General features: G+C 38.8%; 1 protein-coding gene across 1 annotated transcript; it reads right to left on the reverse strand.

The window, feature by feature from the left end:
* Positions 1-7,494: 7,494 nt before the first annotated feature.
* On the reverse strand, positions 7,495-16,154 carry LOC138928089 (uncharacterized). The gene is made up of 5 exons (XM_070284373.1): positions 16,037-16,154; positions 9,255-10,057; positions 9,031-9,163; positions 7,705-8,671; positions 7,495-7,627 (listed from the first exon to the last, which is right to left on the reverse strand). The coding sequence occupies exons 1-5, from the start codon at positions 16,152-16,154 to the stop codon at positions 7,495-7,497; spliced, it is 2,154 nt and encodes a 717-aa protein (XP_070140474.1).
* Between the last annotated feature and the right edge of the window lie 5,391 nt (positions 16,155-21,545).

Raw genomic sequence — 21,545 nt, forward strand, 5'->3', positions numbered from 1 at the left:
GCAAAACAAAGAAAAATTAAAACATTATAAAATTTATTTCCTTAAAAGTAAACATTTAAATTGAATTTTGAATATTAAGATTTTAAAAGACATCTGCTGCAAAATTTTCTTTTAAATTAAAAATCTTAAAACTTAGGCGGTATAGTATTATTTGAGCAACAAAAAAGTACCTAAAAAAAATATTTTCTCTTATTTGCCTGCATTAGTTTCTGGGCTTAAAATCGACAAAATTAAATTAATTAAAAAAACTTCAGCGACCCTAACATCAAAATGGCATCGAGAGTTCGCCAAATTTTCTCTCTGCAGAGAAGAAAATAGATGAGACCCAGGGACATACAGAGGAGCTAAGTGGTGTATTAGTTATTTTATTTTCTTTCTTGTATAGGTTACGCTTTCATTATTTTCTTTTAAAAAAAATGGGACCTTTAACTCTCGGTCAGGTTTTGGTTGATTTGAAAACACACCTGTATTTCACTCACCCTTTTTGTAACTCCAGCGAAGAAAGCGCTTTCCCGCGTAGATGTGATGGGGAGGCTGTGTGGAACGAATATTATTTAAACCCTGCCGAAAATCTCACCCTGCATATTCTTTTTTTTTTTTATTATTATTTAATCTCAACACTCTCCCTATGTCACCGGCCTATCTTTTCCCTCTTGGCTCTCCACTAAAACTTACACAAAAAAACATATAAGTACGCCAAAAAAAATAAAATAAAATTAAATTAATTCTGCAAATTCGCCAGCTTCTACAGCATCTCGCCGACGATATGGGTTCGGCTGATCGCTGATCTAATTTTCCCTTCTGCTTTCCCTCTCACTGCTTACTGCATCGCAACAACAACCATCGGCTCAAAAAGAAAAAGTCACAAAAGCAGCGGTTACTCCGCCTATGCCAAATTTGGCTGATGCTTTGGTGGCAAGAGGGGGTGACGTTATCGGCTCCTCCGCTTTGCGGAGATCAACGGTGAACTGTGCTCCTCCGCCTTGCTTAGATCAGCGGCGCTTCGGTGGCAAGAAGGGGGGGTGAAACTGTCCGCTCCTCCGCTTTGCTGACGCTCTTCTCCCGCGCTTGGATGGAACCGCTATTGGCGGTCTTCTCTCTGTCTGCTTCCCCCGCTGCGCCCTCGCCTTGGCGCTTCGCGCTGACCAATATTGGCGCCGAGGAAATTGACCGCTTCCGAGATTCCTAAGCGATAAAAACTTAGGACACAGCCTTTTTTTTAAAACCACTTATTCACTCTCACCGTGAGTCGATTCCAACTCCAATAGGGGTCCAATATGAATTCACAAAAATAAAAAATATTCTCTTCACCAACAAAAATGAAATTTAAAGCTCGATCTGCAGAGCTGCGGCCGATCTGATTAATGACACCGCCAGAATCAATTTGGCCGCCCGTCGCGCCCTCACGACAGCGGGAACCTCCGATCGCCTCCCGAAGATGCACCCCTTCGGGTGAAAGACGAGAGATTGACCCAGCTAATTTCTCTTAACCTTTTCACTTCCATCCCAAGACCTTCTCGGATTTGCCGACAGATGGCACTGTACCGTACGCCCTTATCCGCAAATTTGCCTCTGACACCTAGGCGGCGCCACCGAACCTCGTAACCAAGCGTTACAACATATTCGCCGCCACTCATAGGAACACAAAAACCATCTTTAGGTGTTTTTTTAAAGTTCTTGAATCCCACGGCAAATCAGGTGATATTTGCCGCAAGATCTTTAGAAGCTCATTTAAAGCCGAGCAAGAAATATTGAATTCAACAGCCCAATTAGATAAATCATCCCGAAGAGATTTGTTCTGAAGGTCTTCCGAAGATTCCGACATGTCACTATTATCGCTAGAGTATCCATCATTATTAATAAAATTTGACTCCAAAAGATGTCCTGAATCCATTTCCAGCTCCAGCTCTGATGGCAAGGAATCCTCTCATCGCTTATTCTTTGCCGTCAGGGCATTAATTATTTTTCTGCACTCTGCCCGGCTCTGTCTCTGAACACTCATTATTCCTTTAATTTTTAAATTTCACTTTAAACACTTTTTTTACTAACTTTTAATTTGAACACAGGACGTGCATGCACGTCCAACTTGCACTTCTTCGCTGTTTGCACTAAATAAAATGATCAATTTTTTACTATCTCGCGATAAGCGATCTGCACACCGTTAGTTTAAGCGAGGTTTTTACTTTCTACTTACTTACGCAGCTCCGAAAATGATCACACATATGAGCTTTTTTTGAGCCTATGTGGAACAACCCCCAAATTTGCTCAGAAAATGCTCTTTTTTATGTGCTTACTCAGAAAACACTCTTAAAATAGGCTCTTTTTGGGGCACAGAATTTAGAGCCCTCCTAACTTTGCTTGCTGGGCCGTTGCCGCCCCTTGGTAGGAGTGTCGGTCCCTACGAGGCTGCATCGTGAAAACGGTGAGGTTCCGGTGCGCACAGTCCTGGAACAACTTAATGTGCCCCGGATGGGCAATAAAGTGTTTTTGCCAAAATTAAATTTTTAATTTTCAGTGGCCAACAAATATTCAGCGCCAACCAATAAGATGGGTGCAAAAACTATTACCAAAAAATAAAATATATATGTATGTATGTAAAAAGGGAAGTGCTCGGAGTAGGCTGAGAGCCTGAGGGTGACAGCAGGAAAGTAGGAGCGGGGAGAAAAAGATTCATTCAGTTTTTGGAGTTCAGCAGTTTCAGTTGGAATTCAGCAGTGAGATACAAAAGCGGAAAAAGTAACGAAAGTTGATAAAAACGGAAAAAACAGATAATAGGAAAAAACTTGCAAATTTTAGAAACATATATAATATCCGAAAACTATTATAATAAAACGTAACATAAGAAGGTAAATACCCATCCCACATTTGGGGACTCTTCCATCGCACATGTATGTATGTGGCGGCCCGGAACTTGGCCTGGCGTTCCTTCGCTAAAATAAATAAATATCCTCTCCTAACTGTTCCTGCCCTATCCCTGACCACTCAACTCTCGGGTTCGCCGACCCGGCTTCCCAGGTCATCACATCCGGATATTTTACATCTTGCTTTTTTCGACTTTTTCACTTCTTTTCACAAATAATTATTTATTAATTTTCGCTTTTTCTCCGGCTTAAGGGGGTCTTCTCATTCAAAACCCGTTTTTTGGACCCTTTTTAAAAAAATTCTTATTTGAAAAAGCAAAGAATAATTGAGAACTTTTTTTATTTATTGTATTAAAAAAGGTTCAAAGTAAATAAAAAAAATATTTTTTGCCTCGATACGAGGGCAGTTTGAAAAGTAATGAGACTTCAAACTTGGTGGTGTAAAAAAAGGTGTCGTCATGGCGGCCACAATTCAGGGTCTCCAGAGCGTCCGAAATGAAAAAAAAAAAAAAATTATAATCAGTATAAATGTCATTCTCGGGTGACGGAGAAAAATAAATTTGTTTTTTTTTTTTTGACTAAATGGGAAACCAAACGTTTGCTTTATTTATTGTTTTTAATTACTATATTTTCCATTATGCAATAGAGGAAAAAAGAGAGAAAGAGAGATATGAATGAAGGCTTATAAACCTAACGCTAATAGCTTTGTATTATTTTCTATTTATGTACATTACTTTTGGCACTTTTGGTTCATTCTTCAAATGTTTGTAAAAAACCTATGCTTAGAATAAGGATTAATCTTAGTAAGCAATTTTCAAGAACAGTTCATGAAGTGTTTAATGATAATCTTATATATAAATATGAATCTTATGTTTTAATTTCTTAAAAAATTAGTTCTAATATCCGATTATGGAGCCATTATATTATCAAGTTTTGAAGATTTCGAAGTGGATCGCAGACATTTGAAAACAACAGCAAGAGCGGAAAGAATAAGATCCTTATTTAAAATATATATTTCAGTGAGCAATCATAAAACACAAATAAATGAAAATCAGATCATTTCAAATATAACGTTTTCTTTTTATTTCACATTAATCTTTTTGCATATCTCTGTTGAGCTGCTCCGTCTCCACCTCCAGCATAGTTTCCGAAATAACCTTCCTAAACTTAGATTCGTCCGACCAGATAACACGTTTTCAGTCTTCTATTGTCTAGTTCTTGTGTGAATTTTGGCCGAGTTTTCTCGGATTAAATTGGTTTGTTTTTTTTCACTGCTGCGAAGTAACCAATCCTACCAAGCGATTATCTAGCTATTTCCGTAGAAGCTTCTTTTTGCGTTAAAAGTCTATTTTTTCAGAGTCTGTTACAGGATAAGTTACAAATTCAACAAACAACTATAAACATGGGGAAGAGAGTGATTTTCTGATTTCTGACGACGAATAATAAATGCAAAAGGCATTTAACAATAAAACTGCAGGACAATTGCTGATAAAAAAAGTAAGAAGAGCAAAAATATGAACGAATACCGGATGGTGCAAAACCAGGGATTGCAAATAAGAGTTATGAGAAAATAAAAATTGAATTATAACTCTTATTTTGAAATTTGAAAATAAAAAATAAAAATTACTTCTTTTTTAAAAATGGAAAATAAAACTTGAATTGCAATAACTTTTAAACTGAGCGACCTATTTTAAAGATTGACATATATAAATAATCAAATTTTTTATACCTTTTCTTATGGTACTATCATATGCCCATTGATTGGCTTTTTTCTAAATTGGACTCTATCTCTTATGTTTAATGAACGCAGAGTTTTTGAGTGCATATACGTTCTTTGTTTGGACTTTTTATCAATAAACTTCTTTGGAACTTTTTCCTCTTGAATATGGCATTTTTGTCTTACACATCCTGCCAAGGAAAAGTTCGCATGGAGCAAGACCTCAGCTCGCCGCAGGAGTGGAATTGAACTCGCGGTTTCTGTACTGGTAATCCTATATTTCAGAACGTTTTAGGAAATTTTTTGCAATCGCCACCCCTTTTTCTGCTAATCCGTTGCTCTGAGAGTACCTAGGACTTAAAAATTGCTGTAACATATTGAATCCGTTTGCATAGGTTCTAAACAAGAATCAATTAAAAGGATTATTATCGCATTTGACTCTTGACGGGTAACCATAATTATCGAAAGTTTATTTTAATTCCCTTGTTTGTATCAGTGTTTGTTAGTGTGAGTAGGCTTCGATGCCTGGCAAAATAGCACATAAACTAATTGCCTTGTTTGTGTCGCACCCAGCACTTGAACTAGGTGGACTGCAGTTGGAGGAGTAAAGATCTCTTTGAATCGCAGATGATTACTGGTTTATTGATTCAAACTTAACGATATTTATAACTAACAAATGTGCTTGCATTAATGATAAAGAATAATGTAGGTTGCTAGTGCATGCGGAACCGAATATGCTTCTGGTTACAAATGTTGATGTGCAAGAATAATGTAGGTTGTAATGGTATATGCAGAATGAGGCTATTGCTCCATTCCACTTCATCGTCGTCAGCAGAATCTACATATGCGCTTGACCTGGTAATCTATACTTTATTTTGGCTGCATATGAGAGTGCTGTGACTGACGAATTACAGATTATGTAATGTTATGATTATGAATTATATATATATTGCAGCGACTGAACATTCTCCCGGCCGTTGAACGGGTGTTCAACCTTCAGTAATGTCGAACGAAAAACTCCGTGGGGTAGGTTCGGGTGCTGGCTGGTCACTTGTTGTCCGGGGATTGGGGCCGCATTGTGGTGTTCTCCAATTGCCTCGTCGATATCGTAGACTCAGGGTCACGATCAGTAGTATTGATATTGATAGTGCCACATAGGAGGCTACTTGATGATGGTGTACAACGCTGACTTGATTTTCGTACTTCGCATCTTTTAGTTTGGCCAGTTGTTGTTGTAGGGCATCTAATTCGCGTAATTCGGCGTCGGCTGTCTTGGTCGTCGATTCTACGCCTGGTTTCGGTGTCTCTTCTATGTTTATCTTGGTGATGTTGCCAAAACGAACATATGCTGCTTTTGTCTCGCTGCGGCTTGTGCTAAATGTACTAACACTGATTTTTGAGTTGCGTGCCGTGCAACCTGCGGCGAGTGATAGTAAGCCTGTTCCTTCCATTTGTACTGTGGAGGGAACTCCCTTGCATACAGCCTGCAGTTCGATCGGACTGTGGGTTGCAAACATCCATCTGTTTCGTTGATGTGTTGCTGACCATATTAAATCGAACTTCGATTTAGCAGTCTCACATTCCGTCTCAGTCTTGTTATTGAACAACTGAAATTCACATCGATTATCTACGCTAAACGTAGCTTGATGATTGACGCATATGTGTTCATCCTTTGGCAATTGTAGACATTGATCAAACTCGTCAGTAGTTAGTCCCATGAATTGATCTCTATGGGCATTGACAGTTATGATCCTTGTTTTGAGCTTGAATTCATGCCAACTTCCTGCCTTCCATGCAGGGATGGGGATGACGCTGAAAACTTCTTGCTGCGCTGTGGATACTAATGGCAGCGTTATTTTGAAGATAACATGGTCAGTGGTTGTTGTTCCCTCGGCATGCATGATTCGATAGAGTTGTATTACGTCATTTGAAGAGACTGGCAGCTGTTGATCCGGTGGGATGTGCTCCCTAATCTGATCAAGTTGATCCCTTAATTGTTGGGGAGAAACTAGCATGGGACTAATTGTTCGGTGGCGAATGTCGGTAAGAACGTTGGTTATCTCATTTTGCATTCGCTGCATTCCATTTGCCAGTAGAGTGAGTTGGGCTGTCAGGATCATGAATGCTTGTTGCAGATAGTTGCCTTGATATTTTCCTCGTTCTCTGGTGAGAGCATCTATTTGTCGTTCTATGTTTCGTATGCGGTCGTTGGTAGCTGAATTGCTTTTCCTTACCACATTTATAGTGGAATCCAAGATTGATGTTTGGTTCTTCAATAGCATCATTAGTACGTCCTCGTTCGATTTGACATCGTTTATGACCTTGGACATATCTTCAGCATATTTGGAATCCAGCACGCCAAATAATGAGTTCGCCACATTACCGACTATATCTAGCGGTGATCTTCGCTGCCGTGGGTGGTTAATAAGCTCATTTCCGGCTTGTAATTCGGCATGTACATGTTAAAAGTGTGCATATATAGAGTTACATGCATTGACGTTTTGTAATTCTGAACACTTGTGCTTGAGTTCAGCTATCCCGGAAGCCAATACTCTCATGTCACTCCAATATGGTTGCAAGTCGTAATATACAATGATGGTCCAGTCTGAAATTGCCATTCTAGAGGTCCCGATTCTTTCATAGAACAGTCCTGGCTGATTTGTGAAATGCGTGACCTTTGTTTGTTGTCCCAACGCTAGTGGCAGAATGAGTAACATTGCCAGCAGGGTTGGAAGGATCGAAGGTGATATCTTCCTCCTCTGTGTAGGCATTTCATCCTTTGCCGTTGTATCTTCGATGGAACTGTGCGGACGTTTAACGGCTGATTCTTCTTTTAACAGTGGCGCGAGACGAGTTACTGACCGTTTGAAGATCCCAGATGCAGTCTTTACATCTACTACTCGGACATGGTCGTCCTTACCGGGATATGTCTTCACTATTCGTCCCATTGGCCAACTCATCACAGGCACGTTGTCTTCCTTGACTAGCACAAGTAGTCCCTCTTTCACGTTTTGTGATGCGGTTTTCCACTTGTTGCGCATTTGAAGCTCTTGTAGATACTCCATAGACCATTGGTCCCAGAACATTTGTTTTAATCTGGACACTAATTCCCATCTTTTCACCAACGTTTTCCCTGGTGAGGCTAGATTTGCATCGGGAGCGGCGGTCAACGGTTCACCAATCAAAAAATGGCCAGGAGTCAGAGCTGATGTATCTGTTGGATCAGATGACATTGGTGTCAGCGGTCGGGAATTGAGGATTGCTTCGACTTCCACGATTACGGTGTTAAGCTCCTCAAATGTTAATGACGCTGTGGCTGTGACTGATACTAGAAGCCGCTTCGCAGATTTCACCGCAGCTTCCCAAAGCCCGCCAAACGATGGTGCTCGGGGCGGTATGAACTTAAACTCCACTTGCTTTTTATTGCAATGGTTTATAATCTGTTCTTGAGCCTTGTCGGTGAATATAGCTCCCTCTAGGGCCTTCAATTGATTATTGGCACCGACAAAGTTTGTTGCGTTGTCACAGTGAATAGTCTGACATTTTCCGCGTCGACCCAAAAATCGCCGAAGAGCAGCTAAAAATGCATCTGTTGTCAAGTCACTTACTAACTCCAGATGAACTGCTTTTGTTGCAAAACCGCAGAAGACTGCAATGTATGCCTTATCAGGTCTTTTTCCACGTAGTTTGTGATGAATCCAAATCGGTCCACAGTAGTCAACACCAGAGTTAAAGAATGGCCGAGCTTGTGTTACTCGGTCAGCTGGTAGGTTGCCCATGATTTGTTGCATCAACTTGGGCCGTGCCTTTGTACATCTGACACAGCTGTGAATTATGCTTCTTGCCATTGTTTTATCATTGAGAATCCAATATTGTTGTCTGGCAATGGCTCTTAGAGCTTGAGCCCCGCAATGCATGTTCTCTTCATGCATCTCTCGCAGTAGCATTTTCACCAGTGGATCGTTGTATGGAAGCAAAATTTGATGCTTCGCGTTATATGGAAGGCTAGATTCTTCTAATCTACCTCCGACTCTGATAAGTCCGTCGTTTCCGATTATAGGACATAGGGAGACAATCGAGCTCTTTTTGTCCACTGTTTTGTGGATTCGGAGTTGTTTGTATTCAGCACTAAAATCAATTTGCTGGATAGTTCGCAGGATGATGGTCCTTGCATTGGTTAACTCACCGACACACAATGTAGTTGTTGTTGATCTGTTTTTCTTGTTACAGAACCGCATCATATATGCTACAATACGTTGTAGCTTATTGAAGGAGTTGCTGTGGTTGCACTTGTAGAGTACACTGCCAATTTCATTTTGACATGTGGGCAAGCTTATGTGATTGAGCCTGCGTTCTAGATCGCTGGGGGTGGTAGTTGGTACCTGAGCCCACTTGTCGCGAGAGCCATGTAGAAATAGAGGTCCATATAGCCATAGATTGTGTTCTGCTAACTTGCTGGCGGCAATTCCTCTTGATAGTACATCTGCTGGGTTGTTAGCTGATGACACGTGACGCCACTGAGATTGGTCTGAAACAGCTTGGATTTTTGCGATTCGATTTGCCACAAACGTGTGATATGATGATGCTGATGCGTTTATCCAGGACAGCACCACAGTCGAATCTGACCATAAGTATCCAGGTACCTTATCGTTTGGTATGCGTAAATCCTTCCTCACCCTGTGGGTTAGCTCTGCTCCCAAGACTGCGGCGCATAGTTCCAGGCGAGGCAGCGTCTCTTTTGCTGTCGGCGCTACTCTTGACTTTGAGCACAGTAGCCGAACAGACACTTGATTGTTCTTATATGTGGCTCGGACATAGATTGCTGCTCCGTATGCCCGCTCTGATGCATCGACAAACGTGTGAATTTCCTGATTAATGGGCACCTTTCCGTCAAAGATGTGCCGTGGAATTTGCAAATTGTTCAATGCTTGTAGATCAGCACGATAATTTTTCCACTCAGTTTGCAGCAGTTGAGGAAGCTCGTCGTCCCAGCCCATCTTCAGCTCCCACAGGCTTTGCATGAATATCTTAGCCTTTACCACAACAGGAGCGAATAGTCCTAGTGGATCGAAAATTTGTGATGCCTCCGAGCTCACCACTCGTTTGGTGATGGTTGACGCTTCACTTTTTTGGGATCGCCCACATAGCTGATCCTTATTTGGTACCCAGATCAAACCCAATGTTTTCACACTGTAGTGTTGAAGGGTTTCGTCTAATTTGACGTGCTTGACTATGTCTTCCTTTGGAATTTGTGCAAGAACTTCGTCATTGTTGGAGCACCACTTTCGGAGCTTGAATCCGGCTGGTAGCAGTATTTTGTTTAGCTCTTGTTGAATCTGAACTGCTTCTGGGATGCTATTTGCTCCTGTGAGACAGTCGTCAACATAAAAATCATGCTTGAGCACGGCTGCTCCAAGCGGTAAATTCTTTTTGGTTTTCTCAGCCAAGTAATCCAAGCATTTTGTAGCTAGGAATGGAGCTGATGTTGTACCGTATGTTACGGTTTTAAGTCGATAATACTTGAGTTCGTCTGATGGATTCTTTCGCCAGACGATTAATTGATAAAATTGATTATCAGGATGTATCCATACCTGGCGATACATTTTCTCTATATCGGCTGTGAACACGTACTTGTGAGTGCGGAACCGTAGTAAAATTGCAAACAGTTCGCTCTGTACGGTGGGTCCAGCATACAAAATATCATTTAACGACTTGTTGCTGGTGGTCTTGCAGGAAGCATCGAACACTACCCGTAGTTTTGTAGTGCTGCTTTCGGGTTTCAGCACACAGTGGTGCGGAATAAAGTAGTGATCCGTAGGTATTCTTGTGGGAGGCACTTCTTTCATGTGTCCAAGGCTTTCATACTCGTCCATAAAATCTACGTAACCTTTCCAGACTTCAGGTGATGTTCTGCGCTCTAGTGCCAGAAACCTGTTAGTTGCAGTTTTCTGCGATGCCCCCAGGGCTGTTGATTGCTCAGAAAAGGGAAGCTTTACTATGAACCTTCCATCTGCTGCGAATTGGAGATTTCCTAGGAAGTGTCTTTCGCAATGAGCCTCTATCGGTGATTTTGGTTTCTCTTCCGTTTCTAGGTTTTCCAAAGTCCAGAAACGTTCCAAAAGCGTGTCGATTTGGTCCTCTGTGGTTACAGGCGCGCAAATTGCTGCTTGGTTGTTTTCTGCAGATACTTTCCCGGCGACAATCCAACCAAGTTTAGTATTCTGTAGGACCGGGCCGCCTGGTTTTAACATCATCTGGTTTGGCAGTAGTAACGAATAGTAGTGCTCAGCTCCGATAAGCATGTCAATTTTTCCTGGCTTATCAAAGTTTGCATCTGCCAGAGCGATGTTTTGAGGGAGTCGTAGATTTGTTGGATCTAGCTGATGAGCCGGTTGATCGGCTATAATGTGTGGTAACACGAAAGCCTCGACTTGCTGAGTAAAGTCGTTATGCATTGATTTCATTTGCACATTTACTCTAGCTCGACTAGTCTTAGGATTGCCTCCAATACCTTCGATACGTAATGAAGTACCGTGGAGCCTTAATGATAGCTTTGAAGCCATTCGTTCAGAGATCAAGTTTATTTGTGATCCTGAATCAAGCAGAGCTCTGAAAGTGGCCACCTGACCATTGCTTGCTTTTACTGATACCTTGACTGTGGCCAGCAGATTGTAACTCTTGTTACTTGCTGCCCCTACAGAAGGTGATTGTGGTTCAGTTGCTGCACCTGATGACGTTTCAAGATGCAGCAGTGTATGGTGTTTTTTATCGCATTTAAAACACAAACGGCCTCGGCATTCTTTTGCCTTGTGGTCGCTGCTGAAGCAGTTGACACACATTCGTTGTTTTTGTACCCAATTGAGTCGTTCGGGTATTGGTTTATTACGGAAGTCATCACATTTGTATAGCCAATGATTCCGTTTGCAAAATGGGCAGCTTGGTAATTTTCCAGCGCTGGCAGAAGTGCATGTTGGCCCCTTCTGATCCCTTTTTGCTTGTTGACTTCTTTTTCCTGTTCCCAGTACGCGAATTCTCTGGTCGAGGAAGTTAAGTATTGTGTCGAGACCTTGCAGTTGTCGAGAACCATCCAACGACTGTTCGTACAAGGCTCTATTAGTAATATCCAATTTTTGCTTGATGATAGCAATCAATATTGTATCCCAGCTGGATACATCGATTCCTAGTCCCCTTAATGATGCCAGGGACTCGATAGTTGTTATATACAACTCTTTCAGTGATTTCGGATCGTCACTATTTGTGTGGTGTTGCAAGAGCCGATTAAGAATCGTGTCGGCTACGTGTCGGGGATTGTTGTATTCATCAACCAATATGCCCCATGCGCTTGCGTAATTTTCTTCTTTTAGATCGATGTGTCTTATCAATCTCTCTGCCTCTCCAGTTACGGTGGTTTTTAGATACCACATTTTCCGTACTGTCGGCATGTTGGTGTCATGGACCATGCATTTGAATAAATCAAAAAACTGCGTCCATTTGAGTAGATCCCCATCGAATTTGGGGATGCTAACTCTGGGCAAGTGTACATCTTCATTGCTTGATGCATTAGTTTTTGCCCCTAACACCTTTTGGATATCCCTTTCCAGTCGGAGAAATGACTGCATGTCGTATCCTCCCCTGACCGGGTCTTCGTGTTCTTCATGAACAGCGAAGTGGATCTCCTGAACTTGTGACCATAGTGATTTTATCAAATCACTTGTAATGGTTTTTCCAGTCTCTGAAAATTCTTTCAGAGCCCGATGGATAGAGTCTGATATGGCTCTTTGTCGGCGACATGCCGACATGAGTTTGCCCACAGGCTGCTGTATGCTTGCAGCGTCTGCGTTTTCTTGGGCATGGCTCGTAGTTTGAGCCATTGCGTCAGTTATGGCGCTTCGATACTTGTCGCATGAGTCACGACAGTCTTTGTAAAAATTTAGATATTCCGAGGTTCTATATTTCTCCAGAACATTACGGTCATTTTCCGCAAATCGATTCCACGCTTCATCGATTGCGGCCAACTTAGATTTAAAGTATGTTGGGTTTTGTTTCCTCTCCGCAGAATCTTTCTTGAAATTGCGGATCAGTTTTGAGATCTCTTGACTGATCTCTTCCTGCAAGTCTAACGCCTCTGTGGCTGCTCGCTCCTCCATGCTAGTCATGTTGAAAAGTGCTATATTTTTGACCCGTTGGGAGTGTTTTATTCGCTTTTAAGCTGGATACGCTTCGTTTCGCAACCGTTTGTGGTCTAAAAAATTAGCACTTGTTCAATTGACTTGGAGAACACACTAGACTCTGAGTTCTAGTGGAAGGATTATTTCAATGGATGCCCAGGATTGTTCCAAGAGTTGGGGAACTTGACTCGTGGGACTTGAATTTTCCTTAGGACTTGATCGTCAGGACCTGAATTGTCCTTAGGATTTGATCGTTAGGATGTGAATTGTCGTCAGGACGTGAATTGTCGTCAGGACGTGAATTGTCGGCAGGACGTCAGGACGTGAATTGTCGGCAGGACGTGAACTGTCGGGGTCACCAAAATGTTTGTATGAGTGTTTGTTAGTGTGAGTAGGCTTCGATGCCTGGCAAAATAGCACATAAACTAATTGCCTTGTTTGTGTCGCACCCAGCACTTGAACTAGGTGGACTGCAGTTGGAGGAGTAAAGATCTCTTTGAATTGCAGATGATTACTGGTTTATTGATTCAAACTTAACGATATTTATAACTAACAAATGTGCTTGCATTAATGATAAAGAATAATGTAGGTTGCTAGTGCATGCGGAACCGAATATGCTTCTGGTTACAAATGTTGATGTGCAAGAATAATGTAGGTTGTAATGGTATATGCAGAATGAGGCTATTGCTCCATTCCACTTCATCGTCGTCAGCAGAATCTACATATGCGCTTGACCTGGTAATCTATACTTTATTTTGGCTGCATATGAGAGTGCTGTGACTGACGAATTACAGATTATGTAATGTTATGATTATGAATTATATATATATTGCAGCGACTGAACATCCCTAATGATATCCTCAACTGACTTTCCATTAAGCCGAGAAATTATAATATTCATCAAATTTTGTCAAAAAACGTTTCCCCCATATTTGAATATATCATCCTGCATTATAGAACAGATATTCTGGCGTTTCATCATCTATCCACGGTTCTTTTTTTCCATCCAGCGAACGTAATGACAAATGTATGGCAAAACCGAATTAAAAAGTAACAACATTAATAATTAAATAAATATGGTTAATAAATATAAATAAATAATTAATTAATACTAACGAAATAATAATAAATAATAAGGAGTAATACTGTCTTCCCACTCAGCGCATTTGTGAGGAACGGTTGGGATTTTTCACAAATGCGAAACTCGTGTGCATCCGCATCCAATAACAGCTGATCGATCAGCTGTGGCTCATGAAAACGTAAACAAAGATGGGTGAAGCGGAAGCTAACTTCGGCACGCCGAAGTTTGTATACCCTTGCAGATATTATTTCATTACATTTTACCTATTTTATTATGTTTACAGTTTGACAGTTACAGTTTTGCCGATCGTTTCTATAGCAGCTATATGATATAGTTGTCCGATTTTTATGAAATTTGTACCAAAATTCCAACGAAGCTATAATTTTATTTCTATTAATTTCCCGATCGTTTCTATGGCAGCTATATCATATAGTCGTCCGATTTTCATAAAATTTTTACCAAAATTCTGAAATAATATAAAATGACCATATCTAAAAAATTAAGCAAGAACATTTAAAAACAGCAAAGCTATAATTATTTATCTAAAAATTTATCGAACATTTGTATGGCGGCTATATGATATAGTCGTCCGATCCGGCCTGTTCCGACATATATAGCAGTGAGAGTATATAGAAGACTATATGCAAAGTTTCATTCAGATAGCTTTAAAACTGAGAGACTAGTTTGAGTAGAAACGGACAGACGGACATGGCTAGATCGACTCGGCTGTTGATGCGTTGCAAACTTCTGACTGAAATTATAATTCCCTGCAAGGGTATAAAAATTAAAGGAATAATGAGTGTTCAGAGACAGAGCCGGGCAGAGTGCAGAAAAATAATTAATGCTCTGACGGCAAAGAATAAGCGATGTGAGGATTCCTTGCCATCAGAGCTGGAGCTGGAAATGGATTCAGACCATCTTTTGGCGATAACAACAGCCGTGAGAGGTAATAATTGTTGCACTTTAAATATTTGATTTTAATCAATTTTTTTCATCCTGTTACTAAATGTTTTTATATGTTTTTAAAATAACGTTTTTTTTTTATTCTTTTAAGGTGCCTTCAATCAAAAATTTGCGGTGGATGAAAAAAAAATTTCAATTTCTTCCAAGTAGTTTCAAACATCGAAAGATAGAGTTAAATATTATAATAATAAGAAAAAAAATTAAGTAAGTTTTCCATATTGTATATAATAATTAATTGGTAAAAATTAAGATTTTCATATTATGTATATATTTAAAATTGGTTAAAAATTAAGATTTAGTTGATAAGATTTCCATATCTTGTATATTATAATCCAGATATAAATAGAGTTTAAGAATTAATTTTTAAGATTTGTACAATTTTCCCTATACTTTTCGAAAAAATAAAAAAAATATATATAAAATCTAAATTTAATTTTTTGCAATTATTTAAAAATAAAGGTTTCAATTAAGTGTCTGAAAGGAGCCTTTTTCGTGGCGATTTAGGTGCCTAAAAATTATGCTTTTATGAGCATTTTCTGTGCATTTTCAGTGCTTGATTTAGGTGCCAAAAAATTATACTTTTATGAGCATTTTTTGTGCGTTTTCAATGCTTGATTAGGAGGGTGAAAGCACTTATTTCTGAGTCCAAAAAGAGTCTTATTAGACTCAGAAATTGCCCTCTTAAAAGTACGACCGTTTTCAAGGAAAAAAATGCTCTTTCCGGACACTTTTTTGCGCACTTTATAATATAAAATGCTCATAAGAAACTATCAGAAAACTGTCAGAAAACGCTCATATTGCTTGCTGGGTATAAGCCTTTGGTGGCTCCCCCCAGCAAGCAATATGAGTGTTTTCTGACAGTTTTCTGATAGTTTTTTATGAGCATTTTCTGCTGAATTATTTAAGTCGTCCTCTAATTTGTGTTTGTCCTCAATCTTATTGAATGGTTTCGGTGGTAGCAAAATACGAGGCTTATTTCCATGAACAAGCTTTCGTTGTGCTACCCCTTCCGTTAAAATGCTTGTTTGTGTTTGAATGTTGTCAGCTTCCATTTTAATTAAGCGTTCATTAATATCTATAAAAATATATTTTGGTTTAGTTTGTAAATTGAAAATTATTTATTTTATACCTTCTACATTTTTATTTAATTTTTGAATTTGTTTGTAAATGAGCTGCAACATATCTAAAAAGGGCAATATTAATTAGTTTTCTTTGAAGATAGATGTTAAAACTTAATTATACTTACTTGATGTAGATGGATCTGTATAGCTAGAAGTTAGCTGAGTGTAGACAACTTCGTTGGTCAAAGTTGATTCAGCCGAGTGCGAGTCAGTGCTCAAAAATTGCTCCGTGAAATCATTCATTATGAATTAATGGAATAACAATTATACACGCTGGTGTCGAAAGATTGAAAAGAATAGCTTTTCGTGTAATGTCTGCTACCTTATGCACTATTGGTATGTCACTAATAACTAATGATTTTGATAATTTTATTCCTAAAAGGCTTGATTTTAGAGGTAACAAAAAAAGATCTTCATTAAGTAGAATTTCATTTGATTTCACTAATACCTCGTTGTTTGCTTCCACAAAATTATTAATTTTAAAAACTCTGGAATCTTTAATGTATATGTGGTCTGGAGCATTTATGGACATATATAAGCTTTTATTTTGAATTGCGAAAATATTTCCTTTCAAATATGTTTTTAAAACTTTTGATTTGGAATCCCTTCTTAATGTCGTATTAATGCTTTGCTCTACGAGGCGATTATATATCTGGGTAGCAACTTGTGTTCCCTTTCTAATGCCCATATGATACAGTAATGCAGTTTTCATTAATTAGCTACTTCATTAGAACCTTGAAAGAGTCAACTATATGTGTAATTTTGTGTAATTTTGCTTGAATTTTGCTTGGATTATTTTGGTAATACGACTACGGTCACACCGACCGTAAAAGGTAAACAAAAAAAACGGCGGCCTTTCGCGGCGTATTATTATGAATTTCTGAATTCCTCGTCGAAGTATTATTGCATAAATAAATGCAGAATCCTTTAAATTTATGTTTTTAACCTATAATGCTTAAAATTTTTTTAATTATTACAAAAAAAAAAATTTTAATTAATTTTACAGCGCAAGAACCTTGCTACCGCAAAACATATTATTTTTGCTAATTTTCTAATATATTTTCAGTTCAAAAAACAAGCGAAATGATATAAAAATAAAATTCTCATTGTGAGACCATACTGTCAATGAACTGGCTAATACATTTTTCAATTACATTTTTCTTCATTAAACCCGTATTTTGTTATCGAGTATCTAGTATATAATATGTAGATCTATCGATTACCGCGGCAATGAAGTAGCTAATGCATTATTCTAATGCATTAGAGCGCCATACAGTCGTCTTGCTCGCACTTGTGTAAAACGCTATAGCGCTGTCAAATCTTTAATGAAGTCTCTAATTAATGCGGCAGTGTCATCCCACTATAACCATTTTTTTTACCTTGCATAAATAACTTTCATATTTAAAAGCACTGAAAGAATGTAAATTTGATTGAAAAAAAAAATGCATTCATCTGGCAAATGCGATAAACAATGAAAATTATATTTTAGGAAAGTTGCATCATAAAGCTCTGGCAATTTGCTTATAAAACTACAAATCAAGTCTTTAGCGCACACATTTTTAGTTAAACAATACTCATCACTAAGCAGAATTCTTATAGCAATGCTCAATTGCATAAAATGTTCGTATCGCCTTTCAGTTAAAACTCCTTTTAAAACTACTGGTCCAGTGTATAGTAGGAACTGCCTAAATTCAACGGCTTGCAAATTCCTTACATATGTCTGTCTTTAAAGACATGAACATGTTATTTAAATAATCTATTTTTTCTTTAGATAAAGAGTAGTTCTGGCCTCTAATTTTTATCCAACCATTCAACATACTTTTCATTACCCCGAGGCAAGCTGTATGCATATAATCGAATGGGAATTGGCACACTATGTCTAATGGAAGCAGAATGTTATGGTGTTCGACTTGTGTTCTATTTCTAAATTGGTCATCCGTTCTTGGTAAACTTTCTTGAAGTTTATATATTATTCTTCTTTCGAAGTTCTCACCTCGTTGATGACACTTGTGGCAACCAAAATAGGCGCTATGACTTTTAGTTCCAAGAACAAAAGCTCTAGCGGGCGAGTCGCAAATAAAGGCTCTAACCTTTACTTCGAAATGATTTGATTTATAGAAAAAACCAGAAGAAATGAGAGAAGAAAGTTCAGAAATAAATAAATTAAGATATTCGTTAAGATCTTTTGGCTTGCTCTCTCCACAAATGACGCCTGCTAGCAATACAGGAGAAGTTCTGTCAACATTAAAAGAAAAGTTTTCAAAAAAATCAGTCAAGCAATCAGCGATTCCATAATGCACATATTCGCCGCCACTCATAGGAACACAAAAACCATCTTTAGGTGTTTTTTTAAAGTTCTTGAATCCCACGGCAAATCAGGTGATATTTGCCGCAAGATCTTTAGAAGCTCATTTAAAGCCGAGCAAGAAATATTGAATTCAACAGCCCAATTAGATAAATCATCCCGAAGAGATTTGTTCTGAAGGTCTTCCGAAGATTCCGACATGTCACTATTATCGCTAGAGTATCCATCATTATTAATAAAATTTGACTCCAAAAGATGTCCTGAATCCATTTCCAGCTCCAGCTCTGATGGCAAGGAATCCTCTCATCGCTTATTCTTTGCCGTCAGGGCATTAATTATTTTTCTGCACTCTGCCCGGCTCTGTCTCTGAACACTCATTATTCCTTTAATTTTTAAATTTCACTTTAAACACTTTTTTTACTAACTTTTAATTTGAACACAGGACGTGCATGCACGTCCAACTTGCACTTCTTCGCTGTTTGCACTAAATAAAATGATCAATTTTTTACTATCTCGCGATAAGCGATCTGCACACCGTTAGTTTAAGCGAGGTTTTTACTTTCTACTTACTTACGCAGCTCCGAAAATGATCACACATATGAGCTTTTTTTGAGCCTATGTGGAACAACCCCCAAATTTGCTCAGAAAATGCTCTTTTTTATGTGCTTACTCAGAAAACACTCTTAAAATAGGCTCTTTTTGGGGCACAGAATTTAGAGCCCTCCTAACTTTGCTTGCTGGGCCGTTGCCGCCCCTTGGTAGGAGTGTCGGTCCCTACGAGGCTGCATCGTGAAAACGGTGAGGTTCCGGTGCGCACAGTCCTGGAACAACTTAATGTGCCCCGGATGGGCAATAAAGTGTTTTTGCCAAAATTAAATTTTTTATTTTCAGTGGCCAACAAATATTCAGCGCCAACCAATAAGATGGGTGCAAAAACTATTACCAAAAAATAAAATATATATGTATGTATGTAAAAAGGGAAGTGCTCGGAGTAGACTGAGAGCCTGAGGGTGACAGCAGGAAAGTAGGAGCGGGGAGAAAAAGATTCATTCAGTTTTTGGAGTTCAGCAGTGAGATATAAAAGCGGAAAAAGTAACGAAAGTTGATAAAAACGGAAAAAACAGATAATAGGAAAAAACTTGCAAATTTTAGAAACATATAATATCCGAAAACTATTATAATAAAACTTAACATAAGAAGGTAAATACCCATCTCACATTTGGGGACTCGTCCATCGCACATGTATATATGTGGCGGCCCGGAACTTGGCCTGGCGTTCCTTCGCTAAAATAAATAAATATCCTCTCCTAACTGTTCCTGCCCTATCCCTGACCACTCAACTCTCGGGTTCGCCGACCCGGCTTTCGCTTTTTCTCCGGCTTAAGGGGGTCTTCTCATTCAAAACCCGTTTTTTTGACCCTTTTTAAAAAAATTCTTATTTGAAAAAGCAAAGAATAATTGAGAACTTTTTTTATTTATTGTATTAAAAAAGGTTCAAAGTAAATAAAAAAAATATTTTTTGCCTCGATACGAGGGCAGTTTGAAAAGTAATGACTTCAAACTTGGTGGTGGAAAAAAAGGTGTCGTCATGGCGGCCACAATTCAGGGTCTCCAGAGCGTCCGAAATGAAAAAAAAAAATTATAATCAGTATAAATGTCATTCTCGGGTGACGGAGAAAAATAAATTTGTTTTTTTTTTTTGACTAAATGGCGGCCATTAAAAAAATTTCAATTTCGGACTTTTTTTTTGTAGTTTAGTGTAAAAAAAAATAGTAAACAAATTTTTAAAATTAAAACCTCCCGTCACCTGAGAATGGTGACAATTCTGCGTCGATTCCACTTTGTTTCATGAAAATCGGTTGAGTTGAACTGGAGATATCATGGCCGCCAGTTCGAAAAACGGGGTTTCGAGATAAACGCGTTTGAAGTTTGAAAATAGCTCATTTTGCGAAGACCTTGCTTCACAAAAAAGGATGTATCTTTCAAAGTATTTAGAATTTCTAAAAATCCTTTTGGGGACATATACACATCCCAAGCTATAAATAAATGCAAAAAAAAATTGCTCAATAAGAAGACCCCCTTAAAACTAACGGAGGCAGCGAAGATCGAAAACACTCGATTCGAACTCCGTTAGGTTTTCTTATTTTCCTTTATCGGGTGAATAAACCTTTTTCGGACTGGCCCCAGTTGACAGCATTGGAACCTGTGCGTACAACCCCATAAAAATTTCAAATTCAAACTTCAAACACACACCGTTCGGCCATTTTTAAACTTTTTAACAAAATTCTTTTTTTAAACATTACTTTTCTTAATTGTCTTCAATGACGTATTTTTTTTAGAATTTTTTAACAAAGTCTTATGATTAATTTTTAATTTTAAAGTTAACTTAAAACTACTTAAATTTTATTATTTACAGCTTTTAGTATCGAGTAGGGTTACCCTACTAGGGTATCCATTATTCTATTATACCTTCGTAAGGCGTCTCGGCATGGACTGGACCAGTTTTTTTCTCTCCTCGGCTGTAATTTTGCCCCATTCCTCCACTATGACATCCTTGAGCATTTTTTTTTATGTAATGGTGTGTTTCCCGATCTTTTGCTCCAGAAGATCCTACAAATGCTAAAGCGGGTTGAGATCAGGACTCTGTGGAGGTGTTCGCATCTGATTTTTGAGTCAAAGCTTCGTATTATGCGCCGTGTGCTTGGGATCATTGTCTTGCTGGAACCAATATTCATCTTCTAGCCCCAATTTTTCAGCACTTTGTTTTAAGTTGTCTTTTAAAATGTTGATATAGGCACCTTGGTCCATAATTGACACCCCATAATGCCGCTTCCTCCATGCTTTACCGAGCCCACTAAATTTTCCTTTTTAACATATGTTAAAGGCTTCTCCGGTCTTTCTTCACACTAACACTTTGCCTCTAATTCCGAAAACGCAAAACTTGCTTTCGTCGGAAAATATGACGTTATTCCAAAAGTCAAGGGTCTTTGTTATGTGCTCATTTGCAAAAGTTAAACGCTTTTGCTTATTGACCTTAGAGGCTTTTTGCGGGCGACTCTGCTGTGATAATCAGCCTTTCTTATTACACGGTGGATAGTATCGTAGATAACTGTCTTGGCAAAACTTTCCTTGACCTGAAGCTGTGCCTGATGAGCGTTAATCCTGGGATTCAGTTAACCCGATTTGATAATTGTCCTCTGCTCTCGGTTCGTCAGCAATGATGGTCGGCCAGATCGCGCCTTCGACAAGATACTACCAAAGACAATAGAGCTATAAGATAAGTAACGCCAAAGACAATAGAGCTATAAGATAAGTAACGCTATACGATT

This window comes from Drosophila kikkawai, chromosome 2R (assembly GCF_030179895.1).
Source record: "Drosophila kikkawai strain 14028-0561.14 chromosome 2R, DkikHiC1v2, whole genome shotgun sequence".
In the NCBI taxonomy this organism is placed as follows: domain Eukaryota; kingdom Metazoa; phylum Arthropoda; class Insecta; order Diptera; family Drosophilidae; genus Drosophila; species Drosophila kikkawai.